Source organism: Balaenoptera musculus, chromosome 13, assembly GCF_009873245.2.
Source record: "Balaenoptera musculus isolate JJ_BM4_2016_0621 chromosome 13, mBalMus1.pri.v3, whole genome shotgun sequence".
NCBI classification, from domain to species: Eukaryota; Metazoa; Chordata; class Mammalia; order Artiodactyla; family Balaenopteridae; genus Balaenoptera; species Balaenoptera musculus.
This window is the reverse complement of record NC_045797.1, coordinates 71850905-71870043: the sequence shown is the minus strand read 5'-3', so window position 1 is coordinate 71870043 and position 19139 is coordinate 71850905. Positions and strand designations below refer to the sequence as shown.

Below are 19139 nucleotides of genomic sequence, written 5' to 3'. Positions count from 1 at the left end.
CCTTGGAAAATAACTTGAATTTACATACACCCTGTGCTCCAGCAATTCCACGTCTAGATAAAAGGCCCTAGAGGGACTTTTTAAACACCTGCATCAGGAGACATTTAATAAGAATATTCAAAGCAATATTGTTTATAATCGCAAAAATAGAACCAGGGGACAATCCAAATGTGCACAGCAAGAAAATGGAAAAATTGTGGTAACTTGAAACAATGAAAGCAATAGAACATACACATAACAAGTATGAACCTTAGAAACAATACTGAGTGAAAAAAAAGGTTGCAGAAGAGTACATACAATAAAATACCACTGTATAAAGCTCAAAAACATTACATTATCTAGGCCAATGTGTATACGTGATCATGGTGAAACTCCTTTTTAAAAAGAAAAAGGGAATTCCCTGGTGGTTTAATGGTTAGGACTTGGCGCTTTCACTGAGGTGGCCTGGGTTCAATCCGTGGTCAGGGAACTAAGATCCCACAAGCTGCACAGCGGGGCCAAAATAAAATTAAATTAAGAATAAAAAATAAAAAGAAAAGAAATGAAGAAATGATAATTTACAACAATCTAGAGATTAGTCACCTCTGGGGTGGAGTTACCTCTATGGAGAAGGATCCAGGAGGGATACACAGGGAGTTTGAATGGTTCCTAGTAATGTTCTGGTTCTTAAATTAGGTGGTAGATGGTTCACTTTATTGTTAAGCCTTCCTACACCTTACATCTACTGCATTTATCAAATAATACCGTACAAAATGTTTTAAAATGTGGGCGCAAAATAGGATTTATAAATAATGTCTTTATGCAAAAATGTTCTCAATGTAACATTAAACAATAATTTAAAGAATTTAGCTCTTCTCTCCCTGTTTCCTTCTCTCCCAAAACCAACAAATACTGGATTAACTTCTAGGATTCCAATGATTATAAATAGTAAAGGCCAAGGAAACATCTTATGTTTGAGAGTTGTCATGGAATCAGATTTGCCGGAAAAAAAAAAAAAATTTATGTTCTGGACTCTCCACCAGAAGAAATACAAAGAAAACATACACATATGTAAAATCAAGAACATTCCTTTATACCAGAAACAATCACAAAGCAAACACCATCAAAACATTCACAAAAGCCACAACAACCATTAGTGATTTTATTGAAGACTCATTCACAGGATTCTGACCAGCGAAATGATTATAACATACACGTTGAGTGCGGCACCTACACTGGTCTTACTATGGGGTACCCCAGACCCCCTCTTGAGGCTTCACAGTTCTATGTTTTCACCCCACCCGGACATTTTCTTTGAAAATGGAAGCAGGCCTCAGACTGTCCTCAGCCAATGCTCTCAGGCAACTGATTCCAGACAAGGGGGCTCCACTTCCATTATCCCAGCAGCTCCTCTAATGCATTTCAATCACAAAGTGGGCCCTCGTTTCTTCCCTATCCCAGCTCCACCTTCATAAACTGTAAAAGACCAACAGGAGTCCTCAAGGGTACAATATATTTCTTTCCAGATGATTTTAAAATAAAGGGTGAAAAAGATGCACTTGAGCTCTTATGCATCTGAGCTCCTATGGCTGAAACAATTTATCTGCAGATGTGCTCTGACCAGCTACACACTGATCTGTTCATTATGCCGCAGTGACTGAAGCTTATAACTATCTGAAGGCAGTGAGAAATGGTGAGTCTGTCTGAAGCTGGAATCAGGGCTCTTTCCACTACGCTAAGCTGGCGCTTTAGCCCATAATTATAATAAACTATCTCAGATTCAGTGAAACCTCCAACTTTCTGAAATAAAAACTTTCTCTCGCAGATTCTATGCTGGTCTCTAAGACTTGAATCCGGGGGGTGGGGGGAAGAAAAATATTAAAATTAAAGTGACAATTTAAGGGAGTTGATTACTGGGAAAAAAATAGGACATTTTTATGATCCCAACAATGGGGGGTGGGTAACCTATCAGGGAGAAAATCATGAATGGCAACAGCACAAAATCATGCTGTAGGCCTCACCTATGCTTGGCATTATACTAGTAACATCAGGACACACTCAAGTGGGGTCCAGAGGGAGTCAAAGCACTGAAATTTCATTTGAAATTTGCCCAGGGACAGTTTTTAGGAGTACCTGGAACTATATCAGCCAGAATTTTCTAGGGAAGCGAGAGGGTTAGGTTTAAATCCTGGGAGGTCCAGCCAACATGAGAACTACTTTCTGTTCTAGGTAGCCCTGGGAGCAGAAGTCAATCGATTTTTTGTCTTCCTTTGAGCTCTGCTGATTCCTGCTCATTTGGTGTAAAAAGACAGGCTGCAGCAGATGTTCTCCAGCACTCCTCACACTCAACTTTAAGCCAAGAAAAAGATCTATAACAATGCTGAGGTACCTTTTAAGTGCTTCTAAGGGCTTTAACACTGTTTTGGGCAAGGGACAAAAAAACCTCAGAGAAACCACAAAACACAATCCATATGGCACCATAAAATCGCTTTGCGCCGGGAATTCTGCCCTTAGACAAAACCACACAGTAATGAACACATAAATAACCACTTTCTGAGCCATCTACCAAAGACTGGGCTCTGCTGAGAGTAGGCAATGTCAGCCTGTGGGGAGAGGTGGCCGAGCCAGCCGTGGCAAGTTCTTCACCTCCCAGCGACAGTACAAATCCCAGCTGGGGAGCGTCCACCTCAGAAAACAGATCTTACTTGTAACAACCTCATCTGAAAGGCTGTGCAGCAAATATTCTGCAAACGAGTATCAGACTATACTGCCAAAATGGTTAGAACAGCCGGTGGCATCTATGCTTTGGGCAGTATGTCTCTAAAAGACTTCAAGAGACAGGGCCCCTAAAGTCATTTGACCTACCATCTCTTATGACTATTTCCTGTGTGGCTGTGAAAGTTAAGGGGATGAAGCCTTCGCTATCAGCACAGAGAAGGATCCAGTGGGAGTCTGCAAAGTAAAATAAACACATAGGCAATTTAGGACATCCTGTCTTATTCTATAAAGAAAAATATGACAAATACAACTTTTATGAGGAAAAGAATGTAGTAGTTGATGAACCTGATCGTCACAAGACATTATAGAGAATGGGGAGACGGAGGGACCTGGTATAAAGTTAAGGTCAGGTTACATGGCAGCAAGGGGATGTTGATGACAGGCATAGGTAAGGGACATGTATTTTCACCCAGGTTAGGCATTAATCACTCAGTGCTATGCATTTGAGCTTGTGTGTGCATGTGTGCACACAGGTGTTAGGGGTTGTGTATGGTGTTCCTAACTTATATATCAATACATGCTGTTAAGCAGTTTCTCCAGAAACTATGTGAAGTTGGGAACAGCTACTCTTTGGAGGAAACATCTATATTCTTGAGATCCATACCAGCCTCTAGACACCCAAGGAGGCTGAGCTGACTAGAGCTAGACTAGAATGGCCCAGATAATCCTAAATAGTTTGTTCTGGGGTAACCTACGGCCACTAGCATAATACATACCTGGACTTTCTCTGGTTCTTTCGAGTCTACTGTGTCTCACCTGTTGACCCTGTAATTTCACTTCTAAAAATCTACACTTTCCAAAAACATGTAAAATATGCAGAGAGGTTTTTATTAGGGTTATTTATGATAATGAAAAATTGGAAACCACCTAAATGTCAAAGAAAACATGGCCAAGTAAAATATGGTATTAAAAGAGTAAATCCTCATCACAAGGAAAAAAAGTTTTTTCTATCTATATGAGGTGATGGATGTTCACTAACTTACAGTGATCATCATTTCATGATGCATGTAAGTCAAATCATTATGTTGTACACTTTAGATTTACACAGTGCTGTATGTCAATTATATCTCAATAAAACTGGAAGGAAAAAAATATATGGTACGCCCAGGATAGACTATTAACCCAGTAAAAATAACAGTTATGAAGTCATATCATAAATGCATGTGTCAAAATAGAAAAATGCTGATGCTACCATGTTAAGGGGGAAAAAATGAAACAAAATTCTATGTTCAGTGTGGTGTCTGTCCTGAAGACTCAGGCATAAGAAAACCGCCATGCTCTCCACTGGATGGAACACAGGCGTGACTCAGTCCCTTGCCACCTAGGAGTATCCTTCACGTCCACAAGTCTGCTGCATATTAAAATGACAATTCCTTTAAGAAATATTCTGTGGGAGTTCCCTGGTGGCCTAGTGGCTAGAATTCTGGGCTTTCACTGCCATGGCCGGGGTTCAGTCCCTGGTCGGGGAACTGAGATCCTACAAGCTGCATGGCATGGCCAAAAATAAAAAAGAAAACAACAAGGTCTACTGTATAGCACAGAGAACTACATTCAGTGTCCTGTGATAAACCATAGTGGAAAAGAATATTAAAAAAAAAAAAAGAATGTATATATAAAACATCCACACACACACACACACAAAAGAAATATTCTGCAGTGCTATATCTTTACGTTTTAGTGCAACAAGTATATATGAGGTTTTTATGTTATTTCCTTGCAGTTGTTATATATTGCTTCATAACTCTATTTGGTTTTTTCATGTGTACATTTAGGTTTTCCAGCTAGGTTGTAAGTTCCTTAAGGGTAGAACCCATATTTTCCATGTATTTTGGCACCTATAATAGGCCTGGGCATACAACAGGCAATTAATAATACTTTTTAACTATCTAATGAATCACTGAATGGTTGGTACACTTCATTTTCATTACCAGTGAAAGTTACAAAATAGAGGGAGGGGGTGTCAGGTAGAGTCAATTTCTGAATTTTACCTACCATGCAGCATTTCAATAAGAGAGAGGCCAAAAGTCTGCTGGACTGTACTGAGTCTTAGCTTGCCGTTGCAGAGAAGCACGGCTCTTTTTTCTACAACAGGACCTAAAAAATAAGATTTCTTCAAATATAAAAATAAAAGTTGTTAAACTGATTGCAGAAGCAATGGAGTTAACATTTCCTAAGAATAGAACGTGTAGTTTTTAAAATTCTTATCTATTACCGCTATCAACTAGACTTCAGTTTTAAATAAGGAGCTTTTTGCTGCATCATTTAACACAACTAAAGAATCAGACAAAACACAACCCCTAATTTCCTTTTGCTCTGTTCTTCCCCAGTGTTATGTCCTTATTACTAGGAACTGGCTTTCCTAGGACGTGACTAATAACACTATAGGATGATGGATGGCAGCCTGAGAGATAAAATCTGACGGTGAGGAACAACGGCTTGGCTGTTTTAGAAACAGGTGTACCTTGGAGATACTGCAGGTTTGGTTCCAGACCACTGCAATAAAGCTAGTATCACAATAAAGTGAGCCGCATGAAAGTTTTTGGTTTCCTAATGCATATTCTATGGTCCATTTAAGTGTGCAGATGCGTATGTCTAGTAAAATAATGTACATACCTCAATTTAAAAATGTTTTATTGCTAAAACATGCTAACTATCATCTGACAACGCAGGGTTGCCACAAACCTTCAATCTGTAAAAAACACTATCTCTCTGAAGTGCAATAAAACTAGGTATGCCTGTATAACTAAGAAGTTTTACGTTTTCTTTATTGGGGAAAAAATGCCAAGAAAGACTGCCCTAAGTCGTGGAGTAGCAGAGGATTTGCATAAGCAAAATAAACAAACTGTGGTAAAAATTCACTTAGCTTAGAAAACGTACAAATAACAGTGATATTTAAATTTTAAAAAGTTATATTAAAAATTAACGCATCTTTGAAAATGTTTCCAAATATCCATAGAGAAAGAAAATATAGAACAATTATAGCTCTAATTTAAGACACATTGAGTCCAAAGGTATATCCATAGAACACAGAATAAAAAATATAACTTCTAATTCTATATTACGAGACAATATCTTCATGTAAGCATTTCTTAAAGTTTTATAAGTTATGTGTCTAACTTATTTTCTTGTTAAAGTTATCACTACTCATTTTCTGACTACTAAGAAAAATAATTTCAACGATAAAAGGTAAACTGTACTCCATTTGTGGTAGGATGAACAGCTCAAAAGATGTATGTCTACTATGTAATAACATTTTAAAAGATAGCACATGAATAAACTGTAAGGGCCATAAGCAACTAATTATTCATCTTAACTCTTATGAAATGTGGCTTCTGATATTATAGGGGGAAAAACTCTTCATTGCTTTTATTTTGTTTTTCTTTTAGTTTTCTCATTACGAAAGAAATATATGCTCAACATAAAGAAAACAGAAATTTATAATGCAGAAAGTAAAGTCCCCAAAATTCTACCTCCAGAAGTACTTACTGATGATAACAGCTTGGCTGAACTAGCTCATTATAAACTGAGAAACTGAAGAATTGAAAGGCAAGAAAAACATTTCTTTTTACTTTAAAAAAAATGCATTTACAAATATAAATATTTGTAAAAATATTTGTAAAAAAGTATATATTGTTTGATAAAATAATCTATTTAGGGACTTCCCTCGTGGCGCAGTAGTTAAGAATCCGCCTGCCAATGCAGGCGACACAGGCTTGAGCCCTGGTCCGGGAAGATCCCACATGCTGTGGAGCAACTAAGCCCATGCGCCACAACTACTGAGCTCACATGCCACAACTACTGAAGCCTGTGCACCTAGAGTGCGTGCTCTGCAACAAGAGAAGCCACCGCGATGAGAAGCCCAAGCACCGCAATGAAGAGTAGCCCCTGCTCGCCACAACTAGAGAAAGCCTGTGCACAGCAACGAAGACCCAACGCAGCCATAAATAAATAAATAAATAAATAAATAAATAAATAAATAAATAAATAATCTATTTAAAGAAAAATAAAATCAAACAATTAGATATTATATCTTTTAGATCGACAAAGGTTTTAGTAAATGCATAGAAAAAAATGGAATAAATACTTCCATTACTAACTATACCTGTGGTTTTCTCTAAGGGTTTGGTTATGAAGAATTTTTACTTTCAACATTAAATATTCTTGGGAATTCCCTGTGGTCCAGTGATTAGAACTCTGCGCTTTCACTGCTGAAAGCCCAGGTTCGATCACTGGTTGGGGAACTAAGATCCTACAAGCCACACAGGGTGGCCAAAAAAACCAATAAACAAACATTAAATATGCTCATATTGGTTAAATTTTTTCTTCAGTGAGCATACATTACTTTTGTAATTAGGAAAAAAAATACTACGCATCTGTAAAAAAAATTTAAAAAGCTCTGTGTGCTGATACAGAGAGTTCTTGAGACTATGTAACTAAATAGAAAAAAGATGCAGAACATCGTATATAGTACCTTACCTTTTGTGTAACAAAAGGAAAAATAAAAATAAATAGTAAGATCTGCTAATATCTGAATAAAGTAATAAAAATAAAAATGGTTACCTAGGACTTCCCTGGTGGCACAGTGGTTAAGAATCCGCCTGCCAGTGCAGGGGACACGGGTTCGAGCCCTGGTCCGGGAAGATCCCACATGCCACGGAGCAACTAAGCCCGTGAGTCACAACTACTGAGCCTGCTCTCCAGAGGCCGTGAGCCACACCACTGAGCCCGCGTGCCACACCTACTGAAGCCCATGCACTCTAGGGCCTGTGCTCCGCAACAAGAGAAGCCACCGCAATGAGAAGCACGCGCACTGCAACGAAGAGTAGCCCCTGCTCACCACTAGAGAAAGCCCATATGCAGCAATGAAGACCCAACACAGCCAAAAGTAAATAAATAAAATAAATAAATTTAAAAAAAAAAAATGGTTACCTATATGAGGTGAGGGGAACAAGCTGGACAAGGATGGGGTGAAACTAAGACTTCTCAGTATATACCTTTCTATTAAAAGAATGTTTTTTTTAAAGCAAGTAAATGAATTGCCTATTCAAAAAGAGAAATAAAAAGGGAAAAAAGAAAAAATATTTGAAAAGTCATGGGAGGAAAAACAAATCCAAACTAGATTACACACTTATAAAGTACTATAATTTTTAAAAATAAAAAATCTGTTTATTGAAAATACACTGAAAACTTCATGTAGTTAATAAAGCCATTTAAATATTTGTTTTGGCTGAAGACAATGTGGGAAAAATCCTCTTCAAAAATCTAGGATTGGGATGTTAGATGTTTATAAATATTTGTTTCAATTAGCTTTGGTACATAATATAACTAAGATCCCTAATGTGGTTGTGAAATTAATTTAAAAAAATTTTTTATATCAGTGACTTTACTGATTTTTAACTGATTTATTTGTGATTTAACCGGTTTGGGGGACAATTTAGGAATTTGAATAAGAACTAGGTATTAGATGATATTAAGTAATTATTGTTAATGTTATCAAGTATGATAATGGTACAGTGATAATTAAAGAAAATGTGCTTACACTTTAGAACAACATCCCAAAATACTTACGGGTGAAACACCATGATGTCTCTACTTAGAAAAATATTTTAGAAAACAAAAAAAAGAAGCAATTATGGTAAAATGTTAACAACCATTAAATCCAGGTGATAGATATAGATAGGGTTTCATTAGGTATTCTTTCTGTATGTTTACAATTTTTCATAATAAAAAATATATTTTATGTGTTTGAAATTTTTTATACTAAAAAAATTTTAATTCAATTTTAAATTAGTGTTTGGTTCTTTTAAAAACCTATGTCCTTGAGTCAAACAGTAGTTTTATGAAAAAACTAATTAAAATATCTCTTTTGACCATTATTTAAATAGTAATTTACATATTATTATTGATTTCAATACCAACTTTCTACAAATATCTTTTAAAACAAAGATATATAAGTCCACAGTAATCAAATCAGTGTGGTATTGTTAAAGTTCTAGATAAAGAGACCAGCATTACAGTAGCTGAAGAAGAATCCAGAATTAGATCTCAGTATATGTAAGTTTATATATGACCAATGTGGTAGATCAAGTTCAGTGGGATAAAGATGCATTTTTAATAATGTTGGTAGCACAACTGGTTATCTAAATTTCAGAAAATGTTAATAAAGGTTAAAAACAATGTAGTAAAATAATGCAAGAAAATCTAGATTATTACATATATATCAATTTCTATAATATAAAAAAAGCTCTTGTAAACTGATAATAGGAAAAAATGAGCAAAACGCAATTCACATTCAATTGGCCAAAAAACATGACAACATACTCAAATTCACTAATAGTAAAGGAAATACAAATTAATAAAAGTGAAATACCACTTTGCACTCATCAGATTGGTGAGGAAGTGAGGAAAAGGACAGTCTCATTGGTCGCTGATGGACATGTGATGATGCATTGTTTAGTAAAAAATCTTTGAAAGGCAATCTGTCAACTCTATTAAAAGTAGAAGCATATATGTATGTGTGTATATATATATATACTCTTCAAACTTGCACTTCCACTTCTGGGAACCAAGCCAACAGAAATAAAAGAATGAATACAAATAGATACATATGAGAACACTATTGCAGCACCATTTGGAGTGCCTAAGAACTGAAAACAAAGTGAATGTCCATCAGCAAGTGAAAGGCTGAATAAACAGCATACTCCCAGCGTGAAGTAAGGAATGCGCCATATGACCCCATTTTTGTAAAACAACGACAAAGTCACCACCAACACCCCCACACCTATATACCTACGTATACAAAGATCTGTGTAAGATTATATGAGTGTGAAATAAAATACGAAAGGATCCACATTAAGCTGCTAGTTAAGGTGGGTTACAGGGAGGAGGAGCAGGGCCAAGTGTGATGCGAAAGGAGTGTTCATGATAAAAACAGATACGGTAATGATCCCACTTATATAATATTTTATGTTTGCGTATACAGGCATAAACAGATGCATTAAAAATTTTTAACGACTATAACCTCTCTTATAACAGCATATTATAAGATGCTGTTATAATCTTATGCTGTTATGCTATTATAAGCTCTCTTATAAACAGAAGAGTGTCTGCAATTGCATAAGGAAAAGGTTTTCGCAATGCAACAGCATGAATTAAAAAAATTTTTTTCTAAACACACATTGCCAGAATGAGTGCAATCATTCATGTTTTCACACCACGCACATGATAAAATCACGGTGTATACTGGCATGTGTGCCCAGCCAACCAACCTGGAAAGGTATAACAACTTGCCTGAATATAACATGTCCAGGTCAGTGATTTTCAATAAGAATACTACTTCCTCATCAATGAATTTCTCTTGCAGTACCTACTGGCTGCAGGAGCCAGTGGTAGCTCCTCAAAGGAGAAGTTACCTGGCAAGTGATGTGAACATAAGGCACATCCTGAGAGAGTGGATACACTGGAGAGGATTTCTTTCCATTACGTAGAAAGTCTGAGAGTTCAGAAAGACGCTGCTGCACTTCAGTCAGGTTCCTAGATAAAATTTCCAGTATCTTAGATAGCTGGTAAGTTTCCTTTTCCACTTGTAAGTTAGGAGGTCCCGCGGTTCTAGTGTGGTCTGGTGTGCCGCTGGGTCCGGGCAGTGTTACCGACTGGTTAACAGGCCCGGCATCTAGAGTTTCTAGGGCTGTGGAGCCATCACAGATACTGGATGGAGGACTTTTGATTTCTTGAATAAGAGTTCTTCCAGGCCTTCCACTTTGACTGCTGCTATTAGCTGTTAACAAGAGCCCTCCGTTTTGGTGACAAAAATCTGGGGAAAGACTTTCAATTAGGTTTTTTCTACTTGCTTTATTTAACAGAGTACTGAAAGCAGAGTAACCACTCTGGTTTTCACTCAGTGTCACTGGAGAGTCTTCTTCCAACATAACTTCTCTAACAATCAAACGAATCGTATACTGATCAGACTTTGAAGAAAGAAGAAATGCCGAATCACTGGATTTCTGTTTTCCTATCAAAATTAACAATAATTTATCTGTCAAGAAACTTATGCCTTTTGGTCTTTCATTACTCTCTAACTGAATTTGCTGGATGTTTGGCATAAATGATGGAATGACAGAATAGATAAAAATTATATTACACGTATTGGAAGCCACTGCGACTACCTGTGCTTTAAGATTAAACGCTATTAGATCAGGAACCAGAATGCCTGGGATGGTGACTTTTCTTTTCTGGGTAACCTCCTTCTCAAAGGTCAAGAGGACCAAGTGTGAAGAATCCAGGCCAGTTCCTGTCAAGTAGTCCTTTTTTCTTAGACAAATAAGAGAACTAGCCTCAGATTTAGATCTATCAAAGTGTATATGAGTTAGATCCAGAGGATCAGAAAAGGATGAAGAAAAGGGAGAAACTGGTGTTTCAGAACTTGTTTCAGAGGAAACTTTGTCAATAACTGGTAAAGTATACAGACAAGTGCCTTCACTACTAGGGGGAACATCAAAGGTTCCAGATGCATTTAAGCCACAAATCTTATCGAGTGGAAGCTCAGTGGCTATAGCGACCTGTGAGTCCACAGTGGCTCCGATTGAGCGCACGTAGCTGTCCACATCAAACACTGGGCAGAAGGAGCACCTGTGAAGAGTCTTCTGAGCACTGTCCCAAATATAAGAATGCACGCTGCTGCCTACGGCCACCACCAGCCTCTGGCCATCCTGGGTCCAACATGCACAGTGAATGAGGCCTTGGGTGCTGATGTCCACTTTGACCCGGGAACTGTCCCAGTGAACATTATGGAAAACGGAGACATCCTGTGCAGTCAACACAGTCAGGACAGCACTTTTTGGGTGCCACACACAGCCCTGGGGAAGGAGAGGGAGTGACTGACTAATCTCACAGGTCTGAGACATCAGCCATTTGCTTGTCTCCATAGTGCTAGGACACAGCTGCCACACAACGACATGCTTCTTGTGCTGGACAGCGAGCAGAGCAGGTGTGTCAGCTGTACCAGGTGGGGCCCAGGACACCCCATACACATGTTCAAATTGTCCAATGACCGCTGAGTCCCCAAACCTGGCCTCTCCACCGTGAAGGTGTAAATCGGTCAGGACTACCTGATTCCCATCAGTCCAGGCAAGGCCGTGAATTGGGTGTATTGCTTGATACAACGCATTCAGTCCAGTCCTGAGAAGTTTTCCTTTTCCCAACTCCATCCTTTCTGATAAAGGTTATCTGAAATAATTAGGAAGTTATACCATGAGAATACAGTCAGACAAATTCAGGATGTAGTACATTTTACAGGACAACTGGCTTAGCCCTTTCACAGGTCATTATTGTGAGAGGATAAAAGGATGGGAGGAATTTGGCAGATTAAAAGACTGCCTGGCAGTGCTGAGAAATTATTTTTCCTGCAAAATAAGGTCAAAATTTTGAAACCTAATGAATAAAATGTTTTAGTAAAATTTTAATAATGGGGATGAAATTTCAGATTTTGTTGTTGTTCCACAGGTTCATTCTATGACTGCCTCTGTGGAATACTGGTTTTTTCTTTTTTAATTCATTTTATTTATTTATTTATTTATTTATTTATTTATTTAGGCTGCATTGGGTCTTTGTTGCTGTGCGTGGGCCCTCTCTAGTTGCGGCGAGCGGGGGCCACCCCTCATTGTGGTGCGCAGGCTTCTCATCGCGGTGGCTTCTCTTGCTGTGGAGCACGGGCTCTAGGTATGCAGGCTTCAGTAGCTGTGGCGTGTGGGCTCAGTAGTTGTGGCTCGCGGGCTCTAGAGCGCAGGCTCAGTAGCTGTGGCACATGGGCTTAGCTGCTCCGTGGCACGTGGGATCTTCCCGGACGAGGGATCGAACCTGTGTCCCCTGCATCGGCAAGTGGATTCTCAACCATTGTGCCACAAGGGAAGCCATACTGGTTTTTAACAGTTGGCTATTTATGCAGCCAAACGTATATTGGGGGCACCTCTAGTTCAAACTTCCTTGATCACAGAATTGGGATACTAAAAATCAGCAATACAGGCAAAACAGTAATGCTTATGGTAGCAGTTTTTGGTTCAAAATTCCAAGCCACTCATAGGAAATCAGGTAAACAAAAAATGCTTACTAACCCTGTGTCTCTTTAAGTTACTATAATCACAGTTTTTTACTGTAGCCTCACTATGATACTATGATGAATTAGAAAGAGCCAATAAAATATGCAAGATGCACATAAGGCCAGAAATGAGTCAACTCATCATGGAGTTGATCAATACTGCAGATGGCTGCCTAAAGTCCTTCTGTAAACAGAGTATGTAACAATTACATATATAATAAGATCATAAGTGTGCATAAAGATTAAAATCTTGTAAAATTAAATGCCAAAACCTAACTACAAAATGCATCATATTATTTGAAAGAGTAATAATTTTTATTGCAATTAAGGATCCAAGATATTTTAAAAGACCCTCATTTTTAAGGCTTTCAAATAACTTTATTTCACGTATATTTTTCTTTTAGATTGCTTACATCTGACTCTTGTCAGTATGCTTTATTTCATTTCCTTCTTAACACTGAAGGGAAAGCAAATGGCAACACTTAAACTCCCATTTGTCACCAGTTTAAAATATGGTAGAGCCTTACTAACTTCCATCAATTTCAATGGTAAAATTTTGGGGTTAGCCTTTCTGTGAAATGTGAGACGTCAAAACTGAGGAAATCAGGATGACATTGTTATTGACTATGCAAAAACAGACCATATTCTATAAACACACCCAGATACTACCTGAATTTGCTGGGCAAATTGGAAGGAAAGGAAGGGAATAAACATGTCCAGTATGTGCCACACATGGTGCTGGTCACCTAGAATCTGATACAACCCTTGTAACAGTCCTGTGAGGGTAGCACTGTTATTCTTAGGTGAGAGACAACAGATCTGAAGCTCTAAAAAGTTAAGAAACTTGCCCTTCATATCTTATAACAAAACACCTTCCAGACAGATTAAAGATCCAAATGTGTAAAACAAAAATTAAGAGATTTAAAAGAAAGACTTTTTACACTACTATAGAAATACTCAAACATGTATATGTATGTGTATAAGGATTTACTATAGCATTTTTTGTAACAGAAAAACCTAAATGTACATCAATATGGAAATAAATAAAAAAATAAGGAAGCTCCATGAGTACTGATATGGAAAAATCCCTCCCCAAAAAAAGCAGTGAAATTCACAAGATAACATGTTTAGTAAGCTACTATTTATGGAAAAAAAAATCCACCTCTATATGTCCATATACATGTGTTTATATATATTTACATAAAGATGCAGAAAAAGATCAGAAATAACACATACCAAACTTTTCACAGTACATACTGAGATGGAGTGAGGTGGTAGAAGAAAGAAGGTGGGACCCTATTTACTTATTTCTGTATTTTTTGGAAAGACTGTTTTTATAATAAGTATATATTCAAATAGCCCTTTTCTAATTGAAAAAACAAACTAAAGATTCAAATGTACAAAATACTTAATTTATAAAAAGTTCTTGGGACTTCCCTGGTGGCAAAGTGGTTAAGAATCTGCCTGCCAATGCAGGAGACACGGGTTCGAGCCCTGGTCCGGGAAGATCCCACACGGTGGGGAACAACTAAGCCTGTGCGTCACAACTACTAAGCCTGTGCTCTAGAGCCCGCGAGCCACAACTACTGAGACCACGTGCCACAACTACTGAAGCTTGCGTGCCTAGAGCCTGTACTCTGCAACAAGAGAAGTCACCACAATGAGAAGCCCGCGCACAGCAACAAAGAGTAGCCCCTGCTCGCTGCAACTAGGGAAAGCCCCCGCGCAGGAACGAAGACCCAACGCAGCCAAAAATAAATAAATAAATAAATAAAAAGTTCTTATAAGCCAGTTAAAAAGACAAAATTTTAAGTGGCCAAAGAATATCAACAGGCCATTTACAAAACAATGATGATGATCAATAAACATATTCTAAATGATGTTTAATCTTATTAGTTATCAAAGAATTGTGTAAACTTGCAGTGTCCATTTCTTCACCACTCATTCTCTTCTTAACCCACCCCAAATTGACTCCATTCCCAACTCTTCTCCAAAACAACTCTCACCAACCCACCAGTGCTATCCACGTCACTGAATCAGATGGACATTTTTTAACCTTGTTTTATTGTGCTTAGTAAATGTCAAAGACAGAACTTGAGAAGCTGCCTTCAGACTCTAAATCCAAAGAAATGTATTCTCTACCGAACTGGACGATTTGCTTTTAACTTATCTGCAAATTTTTTCTCATTCCTCTTTGCTAGCTTCATCCCTACTCTTAGAATCTTTTACTAAGAGGGAATGGTCTGTTATACTTCTTACACATGAGGTCAGGTTAAGTGGTTCTACAGTGGCTTGCTAAATGGAAAAATATGTCTTCTGACATTACTAATAAAGAAAACTGCCATCTCAAACCCGTTGGTCTTGTATAAGATAATATATGTTTTTCCCTAATATCTACTTATGCACTTTAAAAAAAAAAAGACTTTTATCGATAAATAATGCATGATACATTTTCCTGCAAGAGAAAATTCCTAACGGGCCAATTACATCAAAAGCAATTTATATGATATGTTTTAGGCCACCCAAGTCAGTCTAATGTCATTGAGGGTGTGTACGGCCAGGGTTAGCACAGTGTAAGGATTTGTAAATAAAGGAAAAACAAACTTGATAATGAAGTTACTGAGATTTTTTAGAAGAATTAATTTTAATATTTTCATCTTTACTAACAAGAAGAAATTTGGTAAAAAACTAAAAATAGAGTTACCATATGATCCTGCAATCCCACTCCTGGGCATATATCCAAAGAAAACTCTAATTCAAAAGGATACATGCAACTCAATGTTCACTGCAGCACTATTTACAATAGCCAAGACGTGGAAGCAACGTAAATGACCATCGACAGATGAATGGATAAAGATGTGGTACATATATACAGTGGAGTATTAGCCATAAAAAAGAATGAAATAACGCCTCTGCAACAATATGGATGGACCTAGAGATTATCATACTAAGTAAGGTAAGCAAGACAGAAGAAGACAAATATATGATACCACTTATATGTGGAATCTAAAAAAAAAAAAGACAGAAATGAATTTATCTACAAAACAGAAATAGACCCACAGACGCAGAAACTTACGGTTACCAAAGGGGAAAGGACGGGGTGGGGGGTGGGGTTTAAATGAGGAGGTTGGGATTAACGTATATATACTACTATATATATTGATGTAAGATGTTATGGAAGGGCTTCCCTGGTGGCGCAGTGGTTAAGAATCCGCCTGCCAATGCAGGGGACACGGGTTCAATCCCTGGTCCGGGAAGGTCCCACATGCCGCGGAGCAACTAAGCCCATGCGCCACAACTACTAAGCATGCGCGCTAGAGCCCGTGAGCCACAGCTACTGAGCCCACATGCCACAACTACTGAAGCCTGCATGCCTAGAGCCCATGCTCCGCAACAAGAGAAGCCACCGCAATGAGAAGCCCACGCACCACAAGGAAGAGTAGACCCCGCTCGCCTGAACTAGAGAAAGCCCGTGCACAGCAACGAAGAACCAACACAGCCAAAAAAAAAAAAGATGTTATGGAAAAACCCGAACGTTTTGGCCAACCCAATAAAATAGATAACCAACAAGGACCTACTGTGTAGCACAGGGAACTACACTCTATATTCTGTAATAACCTATAAGGGAAAAGAATCTGGAAAAAAAAAAATATATATATGTATATATATAATATATATATATATATACTGAATCACTGTGTTGTACACCTGAAACTAACACAACATTGTAAATCAAATATACTTCAATAAAATTAAATTAAAAAATAAAAATTATGAAAAATTTCCTCAAAAACCCAATGATAATTACAAAAATCTCTTCCAATCCTTTCTACTCCCATTATTAGTCAGGGTCCTGACCACCTCTTCCTTTTTAGTAGGGTAGGACAAGGAGAAGTCCTCTTCATTTCAGTCTCTTCTTTCCCACAGAGCCTGGACTCTGTGTGTTGGGTAGAATTATCTTGAGAAAAGTCACAGCTCTGGTAATTTTGCATTTCTGCTCAAATACCTTTGATGAGTCTCCACAGTCTGTGTATATAAATGTTTAAGCAAAGCATTGAAGGCCTTAAATTATCTTATATTGCTATACCTTTCCAACCTTATCTCCCTGATCATAAAGGGCCTGCTGAATAATTTGGAATTTAGAGGAACCAGCACACATTCATGCAACAATGTGCAGAATGGACCTGAGAAACTAGGAAGCTGACAAGTTTAATAATGGGCCATGAAATAGTTTGAATGTCAGGATGAGAAAGTGAGCCAAGTTTGTAGCTACCTCAGTAGAGAAAGAGGGCCAGATTCAAGAGATATTTCTAAGGCAGATAAAATCGTTATCAAGTAGGATAAGTGGTGAGGAAGAAAGGAGAATTAAGGATAACATGCAAATTTTTAGCTTGGGAAATTGCTGAACCATTAATCAGAGATAAAGAAGACAGAGAATGCTTCAAAGGTAAGAACAGTGTGTAGTGTGTGATAAGTTTAGTATTAGATGTGCTTCATTTAAGATGTTTATAGGGTAGCACTGCACCTCAGGTAGTCACAGGTAAGGATTTGGGAGTCACTGTTATAGAGCTGGTAGTTAAAAGATCAGAGAGCCAAGAGGACAAAGGCTGAAATGACCTTCTGGTGCTCCCCAATTATTTTGTATGTTTTAAAATATTTACAATTTGCCTGAAGCTAACTGTATACCTGTTGGTCTCTCAACCCTCAGACTGTAAGATTTCTCAAATCAGGAGCCCTGGTTGTTTTAGGAAGAGAAAAGCTGACTATATTAATTCAGGGGAGAGGTGGTCAGAACCAGGATCTGGTGCTCAGTCTACGGCCATTTAATTCTTCTGTTTTTAATCTTCTTTAAAGACAACTCATAGTGAGAATCAAGGGGCTCAGGTGAAATGGAGCACTTCCAGTAGGTTGAAACAGAGTTACATACTCCCCAACTTGTTTTTCTAAATTTATTGTGTTTTCACTATAAAATAATTCCAAGTTCTTTACACTTATTATTGTTTTAAATTAACACACAAGAAAGGTCAAAAGGACCTAGAGATTGTCATACTGAGTGAAGTAAGTCAGACAGAGAAAGACAAATCCCCATATGATATCCCTGATATGTTGGATCTTAAAAAATGGTACAAATGAACTTATTTACAAAAGAGAAATAGAGTCACAGATGTAGAAAACAAACATGGTTACCAGGGAGGAAAGGGGGGAGGGGAAGGGATAAATTGGGAGATTGGGATTGACATATACACACTACCATATATAAAATAGATAACTAATAAGGACTTACTGTATAGCACAGGGAACTCTACTCAATACTCTGTAATGACCTATATGGGAAAAGAATCTAAAAAAAGAGCGGATATATGTATGCGTATAACTGATTCATTTTGCTGTACAGCAGAAACTAACACAACATTTTAAATCAACTACACTCCAATAAAATTTTTTTAAGAAAGGTCAAAAGGTAAATTCACACACAAAAAAACATTCATCCAAAGAAAATTATGACTACATCCCTCCAGATATTTTTCTATGCAGTTTGGGTTAAACTTTTTCAATCATACTGTACAATTACATATCACGATCTTTTCACTTCACATTATATATTAGGATTTCCCCATGTTATTTAAAGACTATAAATTATTTTTAGAAGCCACTTAATATTCACTTTTCCTCACTGTTGAGGAAGTTCTATAATTTTTCCTTACTGGTGAGATACCTGGTTAGAGCCAACTTTATCCTTTTAAAAATAACGCTGGGATAAAGGTGTTTATGCATAAAGCATGTTTTTCATTTTGAATGGCTTCCTTAGGATATATTCCCGGAAGTTTCACTCGTGAGTCACAGGGAATACATTCTCCGGTTTAAACCCACTCCCTGCTCGTCCGCATCCGCCAGCCCTCGCACGCGGCCCCCCACCATTCTCTCCATCCTCTCCGCACACCTGTGACACTTCCTCTTCTCCCCCCTCCCCCAAAGTGCCTGTCCTTCCACCTCCCTCCCCGCCCACCTACAGCCTCCCCACAATAGCCAGGCCGGGAAGCAGTGTAGACAAAAATACCTTTGGTCTCACTGCCCCACCGAAAATCAGTCTCCCCGAGGCCGTACCTGCTCACAGACAACGGATCCGAAGCCCTGAGCGGGGACCGGAAGCATCGGCTCCCAGGCCCCTGATAGGTGAGCAGTGGCTGGGCAAGCTCGGCAATGCCCCTTGCCTATTGGCTATTGCTTGTGTCCCGTTATGAGACGGTCTTTCCCATTGGCCAATAAGCTCGGGCTTTGCCGCACGGAC

General features: G+C 38.1%; 1 protein-coding gene across 1 annotated transcript; it reads right to left on the bottom strand.

Annotated features, from left to right (window-relative positions):
- Nucleotides 1-1051: 1051 nt before the first annotated feature.
- On the bottom strand, nucleotides 1052-18995 carry LOC118906511 (WD repeat and coiled coil containing). Its single transcript, XM_036874101.1, has 4 exons — nucleotides 18956-18995; nucleotides 10170-11982; nucleotides 4750-4867; nucleotides 1052-2931 (listed from the first exon to the last, which is right to left on the bottom strand). The coding sequence occupies exons 2-4, from the start codon at nucleotides 11961-11963 to the stop codon at nucleotides 2810-2812; spliced, it is 2034 nt and encodes a 677-aa protein (XP_036729996.1). The 5' UTR covers nucleotides 11964-11982; nucleotides 18956-18995; the 3' UTR covers nucleotides 1052-2809.
- Between the last annotated feature and the right edge of the window lie 144 nt (nucleotides 18996-19139).